This window comes from Tinamus guttatus, unplaced genomic scaffold, assembly GCF_059628265.1.
Source record: "Tinamus guttatus ecotype Peru unplaced genomic scaffold, ASM5962826v1 Tinamus_guttatus_pri_ptg001769l, whole genome shotgun sequence".
Lineage (NCBI taxonomy): Eukaryota > Metazoa > Chordata > Aves > Tinamiformes > Tinamidae > Tinamus > Tinamus guttatus.
The window spans coordinates 8,144-22,277 of record NW_028290303.1 but is presented as its reverse complement, the minus strand read 5'-3'; the positions used below and the strand labels follow the sequence as shown (position 1 = coordinate 22,277).

The window sequence follows — 14,134 nt, the reverse complement described above, 5'->3', positions numbered from 1 at the left end:
TGGAAGGGCGTCACGTGGACGGGGAGGCGTTTCCGGGAAGGGGGGGGTGGGGGTGCGGCCGCCATGTTGAGTGTGGCAAGGAGGGCGGGGGAGGGTGGCCCCGCCCCCAGGACCCCCTGGCCCCGCCCCCAGGACCCCCTGGCCCCGCCCCCAACCCCTCCCCCGCACAGGGCCCCTCCCCCGCACAGGGCCCCTCCCCCCCAGCCCAAAAGACGCAAGAAACGGTTTTTTTTGTGTCAGAAAACGCAAATTTATTCAAAATCTGTGTTATTTTGCGGGAGGGGGGAGGCGCTCGGTCATCGGGAAGGCGCCACCTGCAGCAGAACGGGGGGAAAACGTGAGAAAACGGGAAAATCTCCCCAAAACCGCCCGCCCCCCCCAGGGGATCCCCCCTCCCCGGGTCCCCTCAGACCCCCCCGGGGTGTCAAGGCCCCGGGGGGGGCACTGACGTCATCAGGGGGGGTCAGCGCCCAGTGCTGCCATCACAGGGGACCCCCCCGCCCCCCCAGGGCCATTTGGGGCCGTTTTCCCCAATTCCCCCCATTCCCGCTCGGCCCTTCCCATTTTGGGGCCGTTTTCCCCAATTCCCCCCATTCCCGCTCGGCCCTTCCCGTTTTGGGGCCGTTTTCCCCAATTCCCCCCGTTCCCGCTCAGCCCTTCCCGTTTCGGGGCCGTTTTCCCCAATTCTCCCCATTCCCGCTCAGCCCTTCCCATCTCGGGGCCGTTTTCCCCAATTCCCCCCATTCCCGCTCGGCCCTTCCCATTTCGGGGCCGTTTTCCCCAATTCCCCCCATTCCCGCTCAGCCCTTTCCATTCTGGGGCTGTTTCTCACTCCCCCTGTCCCCATTTTCGGGTGTTGATCCCCATTTTTGGGTCCCCTCGTCCCCGTTTTCGGGGGTTCATCCCTGTTTTCAGGGCTCCTCGTCCCCGTTTTTGGGTGTTAATCCCCGTTTTCGGGGCTCTTCATCCCCTTTTTGGGGTGTTGATCCCCATTTTCGGGTCCCCTGTCCCTGTTTTTGGGGTGTTAATCCCCGTTTTCGGGGCTCCCTGTCCTCGTTTTCGGGTGTTGATCCCCATTTTTGGGGCTCCCCATCCCCGTTTCCGGGTGTCAATCCCCGTTTCGGGTTCTCCCCATCCCCGTTTCTGGGTCTCCCCGGCCCCGTTTTGGGGTGTCAATCCCCATTTTTGGGTCTCCCCATCCCCGTTTCGGGGTGTCAATCCCTGTTTTTGGGTCTCACCGTCCCGTCCGGTCGCTCAGTCCTCCCCGTCCCCATTTCGGGGTGTCAATCCCCATTTTTGGGTGTCAATCCCCATTTTTGGGTCTCACTGTCCTGTCCAGTCGCTCAGTCCTCCCCATCCCCGTGTCTCCCCGTCCCCATTTCCGGGTGTCCCCGTCCCTGTGTCTCCGCGTTTCGGGGTGTCCCCGTGTCCGGGTGTCCCCGTGTCTCACTGTCCCGTCCCCGTTCCCATCCGGTCGCTCAGTCCTCCCCGTTGTCGTCGCCGGCGCCGCCGCCCCCCGCGCCCTTCTTGGCGTTCGGGGTGTCCCCATCCCCATGTCTCCCCCGTCCCCGTTTCCGAGTGTCCCCGTGTCCGGGTGTCCCCATTCCCGGTCTCACCGTCCCGTCCCCGTTCCCATCCGGTGTCTCAGTCCTCCTCGTTGTCGTCGCCAGCGCCGCCGCCCCCCGTGCCCTTCTTGGCGTTCGGGGTGTCCCCATCCCCATGTCACCCCATCCCCGTGTCCGGGTGTCCCCGTGTCCCGGTGTCCCCGTCCCGGTGTTCTCACCGTCCCGTCCGGTGTCTCAGTCCTCCTCGTCGTTGTCGCCGCCGCCCCCCGTGCCCTTCCTGGCGTTCGGGGTGTCCCCGTCCCCATTCCCGGGTGTCCCCGTCCCCGTGTCCCCGTTCCGGGTGTCCCCGTTCCGGGTGTCCCCGTTCCGGGTGTCCCCGTCCCGGTGTTCTCACCGTCCCGTCCGGTCCCTCAGTCCTCCTCGTCGTCGTCGTCGTCGCCGGCGCCGCCGCCCCCCGCGCCCTTCTTGGCGTTCGGGGTGTCCCCGTCCCCATGTCACCCCATCCCCGTGTCCCTGTGTCTCCCTGTCCCCGTGTCCGGGTGTCCCCGTTCCAGGTGTCCCCGTCCCGGTGTTCTCACCGTCCCGTCCGGTCGCTCAGTCCTCCTCGTCGTCGTCGCCGGCGCCGCCGCCCCCCGCGCCCTTCTTGGCGTTCTTGCGCTTGACGCGGCCGGGGCGGCCGCCGCCGTACGGGGAGCGCAGGGAGAAGTCGATGTGTTTCTGGGAGTCCAGGCGGACCAGGAACGACGGGATGTTCACCACCTGCTTCCGCACCCTGGGAAAACAGGCGGAAACACGGGATTAACACCCAAAAACGACGGGATTAACACCCAGGAACGACGGGATGTTCACCACCTGCTTCCGCACCCTGGGAAAACAGGCGGAAAACAGGCGGAAAACTGGGATTAACACCCGAAACAACGGGATTAACACCCAAAACAACGGGATGTTCACCACCTGCTTCCGAACGCTGCGGAAAACAGGGATTAACACCCAAAACAACGGGATTAACACCCAAAACAATGGGATTAACCACCCAGGAACGACGGGATGTTCACCACCTGCTTCCGGACCCTGGGAAAACAGGCGGAAAACAGGGATTAACACCCAAAACAACGGGATTAACACCCAAAACGACAGGATTAACCACCCAGGAACAACGGGATGTTCACCACCTGCTTCCGCACCCTGGGAAAACAGGCGGAAAAAAGGGATTAACACCCGAAACAACGGGATTAACCACCCAGGAACAACGGGATGTTCACCACCTGCTTCCGCACTCTGCGGAAAAAACGGGATTAACACCCAAAAACGATGGGATTAACACCCAAAACAACGGGATTAACCACCCAGGAACAACGGGATGTTCACCACCTGCTTCCGCACCCTGCGAGAGGACCCAAAATGGGGGCTTAAAACCCCCAAAATGGGGCCCCATGCCCCAAAAACGGGGATTAAAGCCCCAGAACGGGGCGAAACAGCCCCTGGAAGACCTACAGCCCCCAGAACAGGGTGGGGGTGGTCTCTGGAGGACCTACAGTCCCCAAAACAGGGTCAAATGGCCCTTGGAGGACCTACAGCCCCTGGAGGACCCCCAGGCCCCCCAGCGCCCCGTCACAGTGTTACCTCCGGGGTGTCACCCGCGGCGTCCCCCTTCGCAAGGTGTACGGCTGTGCGCCGCAGTGAGCCTTGCCGAGCGGGTGGTACCCGCGTCACCCGGCGGCGTCACCCGGTGGTGTCCCCCTTCGCAAGGTGTACGGCTGTGCGCCGCAGTGAGCCTTGCCGAGCGGGTGGTACCCGCATCACTCGGTGGCGTCACCCGGTGGTGTCACCCTTCACAAGGTGTACGGCTGTGCGCCGCAGTGAGCCTTGCCGAACCAGCGCCCGTGTCACCCGGCGGCGTCACCCGGTGGTGTCACCCTTCGCAAGGTGTACGGCTGTGCGCCGCAGTGAGCCTTGCCGAGCGGGTGGTACCCGCGTCACCCGGTGGTGTCACCCTTCGCAAGGTGTACGGCTGTGCGCCGCAGTGAGCCTTGCCGAACCGGCGCCCGTGTCACCCCCGGCGTCACCCGCAGCGTCACCCGCAGCGTCACCCACCGGATGTGGCGCTGCCGGATGAGCACCCGCGCGTGGTGGATGGACTTGGCCAGGCCCAGCTTGAAGACCTGGGTCTGCAGGCGCCGCTCCAGGAAGTCCTCGATCTTCAGCCCCAGGATGTAGTCGAGCTTCATCTTGCCCTCGTCCAGGACCCCGATGCGCACGAGACGTCGGAGCAGAGCGTTACCTGTACGGGTGACACGTGGGTGACATGTGGGTGACACATAGGGACACGTGGGGACATGTGGAGATATGTATGTGACATGAGGGGGTGACACAACAGGGCATCCAGCTTCATCTTGCCCTCGTCCAGGACCCCGATGCGCACGAGACGTCGCAGCAGCGCGTTACCTGTGCGGGTGACACGTGGGTGACATGTGGGTGACACGTGGGGACATGTATGGACATGTATGTGACATGTGGGGACATGTACGGGTGACACAACAGGGCATCCAGCTCCATCTTGCCCTCGTCCAGGACCCCGATCCGCACCAGGCGACGCAGGAGCGCGTTGCCTGTGCGGGTGACGCGCGGGTGACACAAGGGGTGACACAAGGGGTGACACAAGGGGTGACACAAGGGGTGACACAAGGGGTGACGCTCACCCTCGAACAGGCGCCGCGGGTCCTTCTCGTCCAGCGTGAGCAGCTCCCGCGCCGCCTTGCGGATCTTGGCCAGGGTGAACTTGACCCGCCAGACCTCGCGCTTGTTCCGCAGCCCATATTCGCCTGTAGGGACAGGGGGACGGTCACCATGGGGACACAGGGACATGGGGACGGTCACCATGGGGACACAGGGGGGTTTGGGGCACACATGGGGTGTTTTGGGGACACATGGGGGTGTTTTGGGCGCACATAGGGGTGTTTCGGGGGACACATAGGGGTGTTTTGGGGGACACACAGAGGGTGTTTGGGGCACACACACACACATAGGGGTGTTTGGGGCACACACAGGGTGTTTTGGGGGGACACACACACGGTTGTTTTTGGGGGACACGTGGGTGTTTTTGGGGCACACACACAGGGGGTGTTTTTGGGGCACACACACACACAGGGGTGTTTTTGGGGCACACACGCGGGTGTTTTTTGGGGCACACACAGGGTGTTTTTTAGGGGACACACAGGGTGTTTTTTAGGGGACACACAGGGTGTTTTTGGGCACACGCGGGTGTTTTCAGGGCGCACACACACACACACACAGGGTGTTTTCGGGGACACACACGGGTGTTTTTTGGGGACACACAGGGTGTTTTTTAGGGGACACACAGGGTGTTTTTTAGGGGACACACACACACACAGGGTGCTTTTGGGGCACACACGGGTGTTTTTTGGGGACACACAGGGTGTTTTCGGGGACACGCGGGTGTTTCCGGCACCCACCGATGAGCTTGAGCTCCTGGTCCAGGCGGGACTTCTCGAACGGGCGCCGGGGGGTCACGTACGTCTTGCGGCAGACCCAGCTGCGGGCGACCGGCATGGCGGGGGGGGACGGGGGGGGGGCTGCAACGGAGAACGGGGGGGTCAGCGGGGGGGGGGACAACCCAGAACGGGGGGGACCCCAAAACGGGGGGGGACACCCCAAAACGGGGGGGGACACCCCAAAACGGGGGGGGTCAGCAGGGGGGGGACAACCCAGAACAGGGGGCCTGCAACGGGAGGGGGGTCAGTGACAGGGGGGACACCCCAAAACGGGGGGGGACCCCAAAACAGGGGGGCTGCAACAGGAGGGGGGTCAGCGGGGGGGGGACCCCAAAACAGGGGGGGTCAGCAGGGGGGGGGCCCAAAACGGGGGGGGGGGACACCCCAGAACAGGGGGGGCACCCCAGAACGGGGGGGCTGCAACGGGAGGGGGGTCAGCGGGGGGGACCCCAAAACAGGGGGGGACACCCCAGAACGGGGGGACTGCAATGGGAGAACGGGGGGGGGGGTCAGCGACGGGGGGGGGGGACCCCAAAACGGGGGGCTGCGACGGGAGAACAGGAGGGGGGGTCAGCGTGGGGGGGACCCCAAAACAGGGGGGAACCCCAGAACGGGGGGGCTGCGACGGGAGAACGGGGCGGGGGTCACCGGGGGGGGGGCCCCAAAACAGGGGGGGACACCCCAGAATGGGGAGGCTGCAACAGGAGGGGGGGTCAGCAACGAGGATACCCCAAAACAGGGGGGCTGCAACGGGGGGGACCCCAGAACGGGGGGGAACCCCAAAACAGGGGGGGAAACCCCAAAACAGGGGGGCTGTGACGGGAAGGGGGTCAGCAACGGGGGGGAGCCCAGAACGGGGGGGGACACCCCAGAAACGGGGGGGCTGCAACAGGAGGGGGGGTCAGCGGGGGGGGACCCCAAAACGGGGGGGTTGCAACAGGAGGGGGGGCCCCACAATGGGGGGGGTGACCCCAGAGCGGGGGGGCTGCAACGGGAGGGACCCCAAAACGGGGGGGCTGTGAAGGGAGGGGCGGTCAGCGGGGGGGATCCCAGAACAGGGGACACCCCAGAACGGGGGGGGTCAGCGATGGGGACACCCCAAACAGGGGGGACACCCCCCAAATAGAGGGAGGACACCCCCCAAAAAGAGGGACACCCTCCCCAAAAAAGGGACACCCCCCCCCCCAACTCGCAGCCCAGGCCACGAAGGCGGCGGGGAAGGACCCCCAAAAGGGCCCAAAATGGCGCCCGGAAGCCAAAACCCTCCGGAATGAGCCCAAAATGGGACCGACCCCCCCGATAGGGGTCAGAACCCCCCAGAACGAGCCCAAACCGCCCCCCCCCCCCCGGGGGGACTCAGGGACCCCTAAAGGGTCCCCAGGGGGTTCCCAACCCCCACCCCCCCAAGAGCCCAAAATGGCCGCGAGGCCCCAGGAGGGTCAGAGAGCCCCAAAAGGGCCCAAAATGACCCCAAAATCCCCGGGGGGGGGTTGGGGACCCCCAACAAGAGCCCCCCCCCCCCCCCCCCCCATATTAAGGCCCCACATGGCGCACGGCGACTCCTGCGCATGCGCGCCCCCCCCCCGGGCGCATGCGCGCACCGGCGCCCGCCCCCCGCGCATGCGCAGAGCGCCCACGGGAGCCGCCAGCCCCCCCAAAAACGGGCCCCTGCCGCCGTTACCGGCCCCAGCCCCGTGTCCGCCGCCCCGCGGGGAGCGGGGGGGGCCGCTCGGTGCCCCCCCCCGCCCCGTTCCTGGCCCTTCCCGCCCCCCCGGGCCCGACCGAGCCTCACCTCGCTGCCCCGGCACGAAAGAAGGGGCCGCGCTGCGCGGCGGCCCTTTATATAGAGCGGCGGGCCGGGCCACGCCCCCGGAGGGGAGGAGCCAGCCGAGGGTGGCGCCGCGGGCCAATGAACGGGCGGGCAGCGAGCGGCGAGGGGATAGAGCGGCGCAGCGCCAGGAGCGCCGCCATGTTTCGGGGAGGGAGGGGGGCGCGCCTGGGGGTGTCCGCCCTAGTCCACGCGTGTCGCGCCCCCCCACGGGGGTCCCGGTGTCCCCCCCAGTTTGTCCCCGCGTGTCACCCCCCACGGGGGTCCCTGTGTCCCCGCCCCTCGTCCCCGCGTGTCACCCCCCCACGGGGGTCCCGGTGTCCCCGCCAGTTTGTCCCCTCGTGTCACCCCCCCACGGGGGTCCCCACCGCCCTGTTCCCGTGTGTCACCCCCCACGGGGTCTCCGTGTCCCCTCCACCTCTCCCCGGTGTCCGTGTGTCCCCCGTGTCCCCTGGACGCCTGTCCTCCTGTGTCACCCCTATGGGCGCCCACACATGTCCCATGTCACCTCCCATGTGTGTCTGTGTGTCACCCGTGCGGGTGTCCATGTGTCCCCACGGGTCACCCACACGCGTGTCCGTGTGTCCCCATATACACCTGTCCCCCTGGTGTCCCTATGTCCCCTGTGTCTACGTGGCCCTGTGTCCATGTCCCCCTGTGTCTATGTGTCTGTGTCCCCCTGTGTCCGTGTCCCCCTGTGTCCGTGTCCCCCGTGTCCGTGTCCCGTTGTGTCCCCCTGTGTCCGTGTCCCCCTATGCCTGTCCCCCTGTGCCACCTGCTCGTGGGCCCTGTGCACATGTCCCCATGTGTCCGTGTCCCTCGTGTCCCCCCGTGTCCCCATGTGTCCGTGTCCCCTCGTGTCCCCCCGTGTCCATGAGTCCCCCCGTGTTCCTGTCTCCACACAGACCCGGTGTCCCCTCGTGTTCCTGTCCCCCCTGTGTCCCTGTCCCCCCCATCTCTGTGTCCCTTTGCGCCCATGTCCCTTTATGTCTTCCCTGTGTCCCTCTACGACTCCCCGTGTCCGTGTGTCCCTCCATCCCCCCGTGTCAATGTCCCCTCGTGTCCCCCCATGTCCCCATGTCCCCCATGACTCCCCGTCCCCCCATGTCCCTCCCCATGCCACCTATTTCTCCATGTCCCCCCATATCCACATGTCCCTTCATGTCTCCCCATGTCCCCCCATGTCCCCCATGTCCCCCCATGCCCCCCCATGTCCTCCCATGTCCCTTCATGTCTCCCCATGTCCCCCCATGTCCCCCATGTCCCCCCGTGTCCCCCCATGCCCCCCATGTCCCTTCATGTCTCCCCATGTCCCCCATGTCCCCCATGTCCCCCTGTGTCCCCCCATGCCCCCCATGTCCCTTCATGTCTCCCCATGTCCCTCTATGTCCCCCCGTATCCTCCCATGTCCCCCCATCTCCTTCCATGTCCCCAATGTCCCCCATGTCCCCCCATGTCCCTCCCCATCCCACCTATTTCTCCATGTCCCCCCATATCTGCATGTCCCTTCATGTCCCCCCATCTTCCCCCATGTCCCCTCGTGTGCCCCCATGTCCCTTCATGTCCCCTCATGTCCCCAATATCCCTCCATGTCCCTCCATGTCCCCCCGTATCCCTCCATGTCCCCCCATCTCCTTTCATGTCCCCCCGTGTCCCCCCATGTCCCCCCATGTCCCCAATGTCTCCCCGTGTCCCTCATGACTCCCCATGTCCCCCCATATCCCCCCATGTCCCCCCGTGTCCCCCGTGTGCCCCCATGTCCCTCCATGTCCCCCCATGTCCCCCCGTGTCCCCCCATGTCCCCAATGTCTCCCCGTGTCCCCCATGTCCCTCCATGTCCCCCCATGTCCCCCCGTGTCCCCCCATGTCCCCAATGTCTCCCCGTGTCCCCCATGTCCCCCCATATCCCCCCATGTCCCCCCGTGTCCCCCCATGTCCCCAATGTCCCCCCGTGTCCCCCATGACTCCCCATGTCCCCCCATGTCCCCATGTACCCCCATGTCCCCCCATGTCCCCCATGTCCCTCCATGTCCCCCTATGTCCCCCGATCTCCCCCCATCTCCCCCCGCCCCTCCCCCCGCGGTACCCAGCCCCGTTTCCATGACGACCCTGCATCTCCCCCCCGCCTCCCTCCCGCCCCGCCCATCTCCGTGACGAGCGGCCGCGGCAGCCAATGAGCGGCGGCGCCGGGCGCGGGGGGCGTGGCCGGCGGGGCGGGGGGGGCGCTGATGGGGCGGGGGGGGCGGCGGCAGCTTCGCCCCCATCCCGGCCGCGCCGGCGGCGCCTCCGCTGCCCCCCCCGCCACCGACCCCCCCTTAGAGCCCCCCCGGGCCTTTTATAGCCCCCCCCGGCCTTTTATAGCCCCCCCGGGCATTTTATAGCCCCCCCGGGCATTTTATAACCCCCCCCGGGCCTTTTATAGCCCCCCCAGCCCCTTTGTAGCCTCCCCAGCCCCTCTATAGCCCCCCATCCCCTCTATAGCCCCCCCATCCCCTCTATAGCCCCCCTATTTCCCTTATAGCCCCCCCAGCTCCCTTATAGCCCCCCCATCCCCTCTATGCCCCCCATCCCCTTTGTAGCCCCCCTATTTCCCTTATAGCTCCCCCATCCCCTCTATAGCCCCCCCATCCCCTCTATAGCCACCCCAGCCCCTTTGTAGCCCCCCCAGCCCCTTTAGAGCCCCCCCTTTATCCCCCCCATCCCCTCTATAGCCCCCCCCTTAGCGCCCCCCTCCCCCTGTCCCCCCCCCGCAGCCCCCCCCCCCCGCGGCCATGCGGGCGCCGCCCGCCGCCCCCCCCCCGGCGCCGCCGCCCCCCCCCGCGCTAGGGATGCGCCGCCCCCCCCCCCCGCCGCTGCTGCCCGCGGCCGCCGCCGCCGCCGCCGTCATGGCCGCCCTGGGCCCCCCCGGCGCCTTGGGGGCCCCCGCGCCCCGCGGTGAGTCCCGACCCCCCCCCCGCGTCCGGCTGGGGCGACCCCCCCCGGCTGGGCGACCCCCCCGTGCTCCCCCCATCCCTCTTGTCCCTGGATCCATCCCTGGATCCATCCCTGTATTCCTGGATCCATCCCTGTATCCATCCCTGTATTCCTGTATCCATCCCTGTATCCATCCCTGCATCCATCCCTGCATCCCTGTATCCATCCCTGTATCCAGCCCTGTATTCCTGTATCCATCCCTGTATCCAGCCCTGTATTCCTGTATCCATCCCTGTATCCCTGTATCCATCCCTGCATCCCTGCATCCATCCCTGTATCCAGCCCTGTATTCCTGTATCCATCCCTGTATCCATCCCTGTATCCAGCCCTGTATCCATCCCTGCATCCCTGTATCCATCCCTGCATCCCTGCATCCATCCCTGCATCCCTGTATCCATCCCTATATTCCTGTATCCATCCCTGTATCCAGCCCTGCATCCCTGTATCCATCCCTGTATCCATCCCTATATTCCTGTATCCATCCCTGTATCCAGCCCTGCATCCCTGTATCCATCCCTGTATCCATCCCTGTATTCCTGTATCCATCCCTGCATCCCTGTATCCATCCCTGTATCCATCCCTGTATTCCTGTATCCATCCCTGTATCCCTGTATCCATCCCTGCATCCATCCCTGCATCCATCCCTGTATCCATCTCTGTATCCATCCCTCTTGTCCCTGCATCCATCCCTGTATCCAGCCCTGCATCCAGCCCCTTGTCTGTCTGTCCATCCATCCCTGCATCCGTCCATCCCTGCATCCATCCCTGTATCCCTGCATCCATCCCTATATCCCTGCATCCATCCCTGCATCCATCCCTGCATCCAGCCCTGCATCCAGCCCCTTGTCCGTCTGTCCATCTGTCCCTCCCTCCATCCATCCACCTCCCTCCCTGTCTGTCTGTCTGTCCATCCCTCCATCCATCCCTGTATCCCTGTATCCAGCCCCTTGTCCGTCTGTCCATCCATCCCTGCATCCATCCGTCCCTCCATCCATCCCTGTATCCATCCCTGTATCCAGCCCCTTGTCCGTGTGTCCGTCTGTCCCTCATCCCCCCATCCCTCCGTCCATCCCTCCATCCATCCCCCCCGTCCGTCTGTCCCTCCTGTCCCCATCCCTCTGTCCCTCCGTCCCCCCATCCCTCCTGTCCATCCCACCCGTCCCCCTTGTTTGTCCCTCTGTCCCCCCCGTGTCCTCCTGTCCCTCCTGTCCCTCTTGTCCCTCCTGTCCCTCCTGTCCCTCTGTCCCCCCGTCCGTCCATCCCTCCCTCCGCTCCCCCCTCCCTCCCTGTCCCCCCCGTCCCCCCGTGTCCCTCTGTCCCCCCCGACCCTTCCCCCCGTCCCTCTGTCCCCTCTGCCACCTCCGGTGTCCCCGGCCCTCCCTTGTCCCCCTCTGGTGTCCCCAACCCTCCCGTGTCCCCCTCCCTCCGGTGCCACCATCCCTGCAGCCCCCCCCATTGTCACCCTGTTGTCACCAGCGCCTGTTGTCACCCATCCCTGTTGTCCCCGTTTCTCTGTTTTCCCCGTTTTGTCCCTGTCCCTCCATTGTCCCCATCCCTCCGTTGTCCCTGTCCCTGTCCCCATCCCTCTCCCCGGTCCCCAAGGCCACCCTCAGTGTCCCCAACCCTCCCGCTGTCCCTGTCCCCTGTCCCCGCCACCTCCGGTGTCACCACCCCTCCCTCCTGCATCTCGCTGTTGTCACCGTCGCGGTGTTGTCACCACCACGGTGTTGTCACCGTCCCTCCATCCCCCCTTGTCACCGCAGACCCCCCATGTCCCCATGTCCCCATGTCCCTCCAGTGTCCCCCCCATGTCCCCATGTCCCCCTCCCTCTGTTGTCCCCCTCCCTGCTTGGTGGGGGGGGGTGACAGAAGCTGTCGAAGGGGCCCAGGCGTCCGGGCCCCCCCCCGTGCCGGGGGGGCAGGATGGGACCCTCGGGGTGATGGGGGGGGGCCATGAGGGATCCCCCCATGACCCCCCCATGGGACCCCCCCGAGACCCCCCCAACACCATGGGACCCCCCAGGGCAAAGCCCCCCCCATGAGACCCCCCCCAGCCCCATGGACCCCCCCCAGCCCTACAGACCCCCCCGCCCCACCATGGGACCCCCCGACCCCATGGACCCCCCCAAATCAGCCCACAGATGCCCCATGGACCCCCCCAATTCCAAGGGCACCCCCTGCCCCAAATACCCCCCCCAAACAGCCCTATGGGACCCCCCCAACCCCATGGGGCCCCCCAGTCCCACAACCCCCCCAAATCAGCCCCATGCCCCCCCCCATCCCCCAATGGGACCCCCCCAACACCACGTGCCCCCCCCAACCCCATGACCCCCCCCAACCCCATAGACCCCCCCAACCCCATGGGAACCCCCCAACCCCATGGGAACCCCCCAACCCCATAGACTCCCCCAAATCAGCCCCATGTCTCCCCCACGGACCCCCCCCAACCCCATAGACTCCCCCCCAGTCCCACAAACCCCCAAATCAGCCCCATGGGAAACCCCCAACCCCATGGGAACCCCCCAACCCCACAGACCCCAGTCCCACAACCCCCCCAAATCAGCCCCATGCCCCCCCTCAACCCTATGGGACCCCCCCAACCCCATAGACCCCCCCAACGCCATGACCCCCCCCAAACCCCACGGGACCCCCCAACACCATGAGACCCCCCATCCCCCCATGGGACCCCCCCCAACCCCATGGACCCCCCAACCCCATGGGAGCCCCCCAACCCCATGGGCCCCCCAACCCCATGGGACCCCCCCAACCCCATGGAACCCCCCAACCCCCCATGGGAGCCCCCCAACCCCATGGGACCCCCCAACCCCATGGGACCCCCCAACCCCATGGGACCCCCCAACCCCCCATGGGAGCCCCCAACCCCGTGACCCCCCCCAACCCCATGGGCCCCCCAACCCCATGGGAACCCCCCAACCCCATGACCCCCCCCAAACCCCATGGGAGCCCCTCAACCCCATGGACCCCCCCAACCCCATGGGACCCCCCATCCCCCCACGTGCCCCCCCCAACCCCACGTGCCCCCCCCAGGGAGCCTCCCCCCCGCGCGGGCGCCGCTGGCCCCCCCCCTGGCCGTGGTCCTGGTCTCCTGCTCCGGCCTCCTGGCCTTCGTCCTCCTCCTCCTCACCTGCCTCTGCTGCAAGCGCGGGGACGTCGGCTTCAAGGTGGGCAATGGGGCAGCTATGGGGCGGCTATGGGGCAGCTATGGGGCGGGGGGGCAATGGGGCGGCTGTGGGGCTGGGGGGCAATGGGGCAGCTATGGGGCGGGGGGGCAATGGGGCAGCTATGGGGCAGCTATGGGGCAGCCGTGGGGCTGGGGAGCAATGGGGCGGCTATGGGGCTGGGGGGCAATGGGGCAGCTATGGGGCAGCTATGGGGCAGCTATGGGGCTGGGGGGCAATGGGGCGGCTATGGGGACGTCGGCTTCAAGGTGGGCAATGGGGCGGCTATGGGGCTGGGGGGCAATGGGGCGGCCGTGGGGCAGGGGGGGCTTCAAAGGGGGGTTCTGGGTCACCCAACACGGTCTGGGGGGTCCCATGGGTGCTCTGGGTCACTCTATGGGGCTTTGGGGGGCTTCAAGGGGGGTTCTGGGTCACCCAAAGGTTGGGGGGTTCCCATGGGTGCTCTGGGTCACCCTATGCGGCCTTAGGGGTCTTCAATGGGAGGTTCTAGGTCACCCAATGGTGGGGGGGGTCTATGGCCACTCTCTAGGTCACTGAATGGGGTCTTCAAGGGAGGTTCTGGGTCACCCAACACGGTCTGGGGGGTGCTCTGGGTCACTCAAATGGGGCTTTGGGGACTTCAATGGGGGGTTCTGGGTCACCAAAGGTTGGGGGTGGGTCCCATGGGTGCTCTGGGTCACTCTATGGGGCCTTGGGGGCTTCAAGGGGGGTTCTGGGTCACCCAAAGGTTGGGGGGTTCCCATGGGTGCTCTGGGTCACTCTATGGGGCCTTGGGGGGCTTCAATGGGGGGTTCTAGGTCACCCAATGGTGGGGGGGGTCTATGGCCACTCTCTAGGTCACTGAATGGGGTCTTCAAGGGAGGTTCTGGGTCACCCAACACGGTCTGGGGGGTCCCATGGGTGCTCTGGGTCACTCTATGGGGCCTGGGGGCTTCAAGGGGGGGGGTTCTGGGTTACTCAGTGGTTGGGGGGGGTCCCATGGGTGCTCTGGGTCACTCTATGGGGCTTTGGGAGCTTCAAGGGGGAGTTCTGGGTCACCCAACACAGCCTGGCAGG

General features: G+C 66.4%; 1 protein-coding gene and 1 non-coding gene across 2 annotated transcripts; both read right to left on the bottom strand.

Moving 5' to 3' along the window:
* Positions 1 to 399: 399 nt before the first annotated feature.
* On the bottom strand, positions 400 to 494 carry LOC148590078 (small nucleolar RNA SNORD88). Its single transcript, XR_015914369.1, has one exon. It is a non-coding gene; the product is annotated as a small nucleolar RNA SNORD88 (small nucleolar RNA).
* Positions 495 to 2,155: 1,661 nt separating this feature from the next.
* On the bottom strand, positions 2,156 to 5,148 carry RPS9 (ribosomal protein S9). The gene is made up of 4 exons (XM_088539502.1): positions 5,039 to 5,148; positions 4,265 to 4,387; positions 3,660 to 3,846; positions 2,156 to 2,337 (listed from the first exon to the last, which is right to left on the bottom strand). The coding sequence occupies exons 1-4, from the start codon at positions 5,133 to 5,135 to the stop codon at positions 2,160 to 2,162; spliced, it is 585 nt and encodes a 194-aa protein (XP_088395628.1). The 5' UTR covers positions 5,136 to 5,148; the 3' UTR covers positions 2,156 to 2,159.
* Between the last annotated feature and the right edge of the window lie 8,986 nt (positions 5,149 to 14,134).

What these genes read in the sequence shown, in the direction of transcription:
- RPS9 (XM_088539502.1), bottom strand. Translation starts at nt 5,135, where the DNA reads ATGCCGGTCGCCCGCAGCTGGGTCTGCCGCAAGACGTACGTGACCCCC. An exon ending in CCAGGAGCTCAAGCTCATCG is followed by an intron (nt 4,388 to 5,038) that starts GTGGGTGCCGGA and finishes CTGTCCCTACAG; the next exon opens with GCGAATATGGGCTGCGGAAC. An exon ending in ATCCGGCAGCGCCACATCCG is followed by an intron (nt 2,338 to 3,659) that starts GTGGGTGACGCT and finishes CTGTTTTCCCAG; the next exon opens with GGTGCGGAAGCAGGTGGTGA.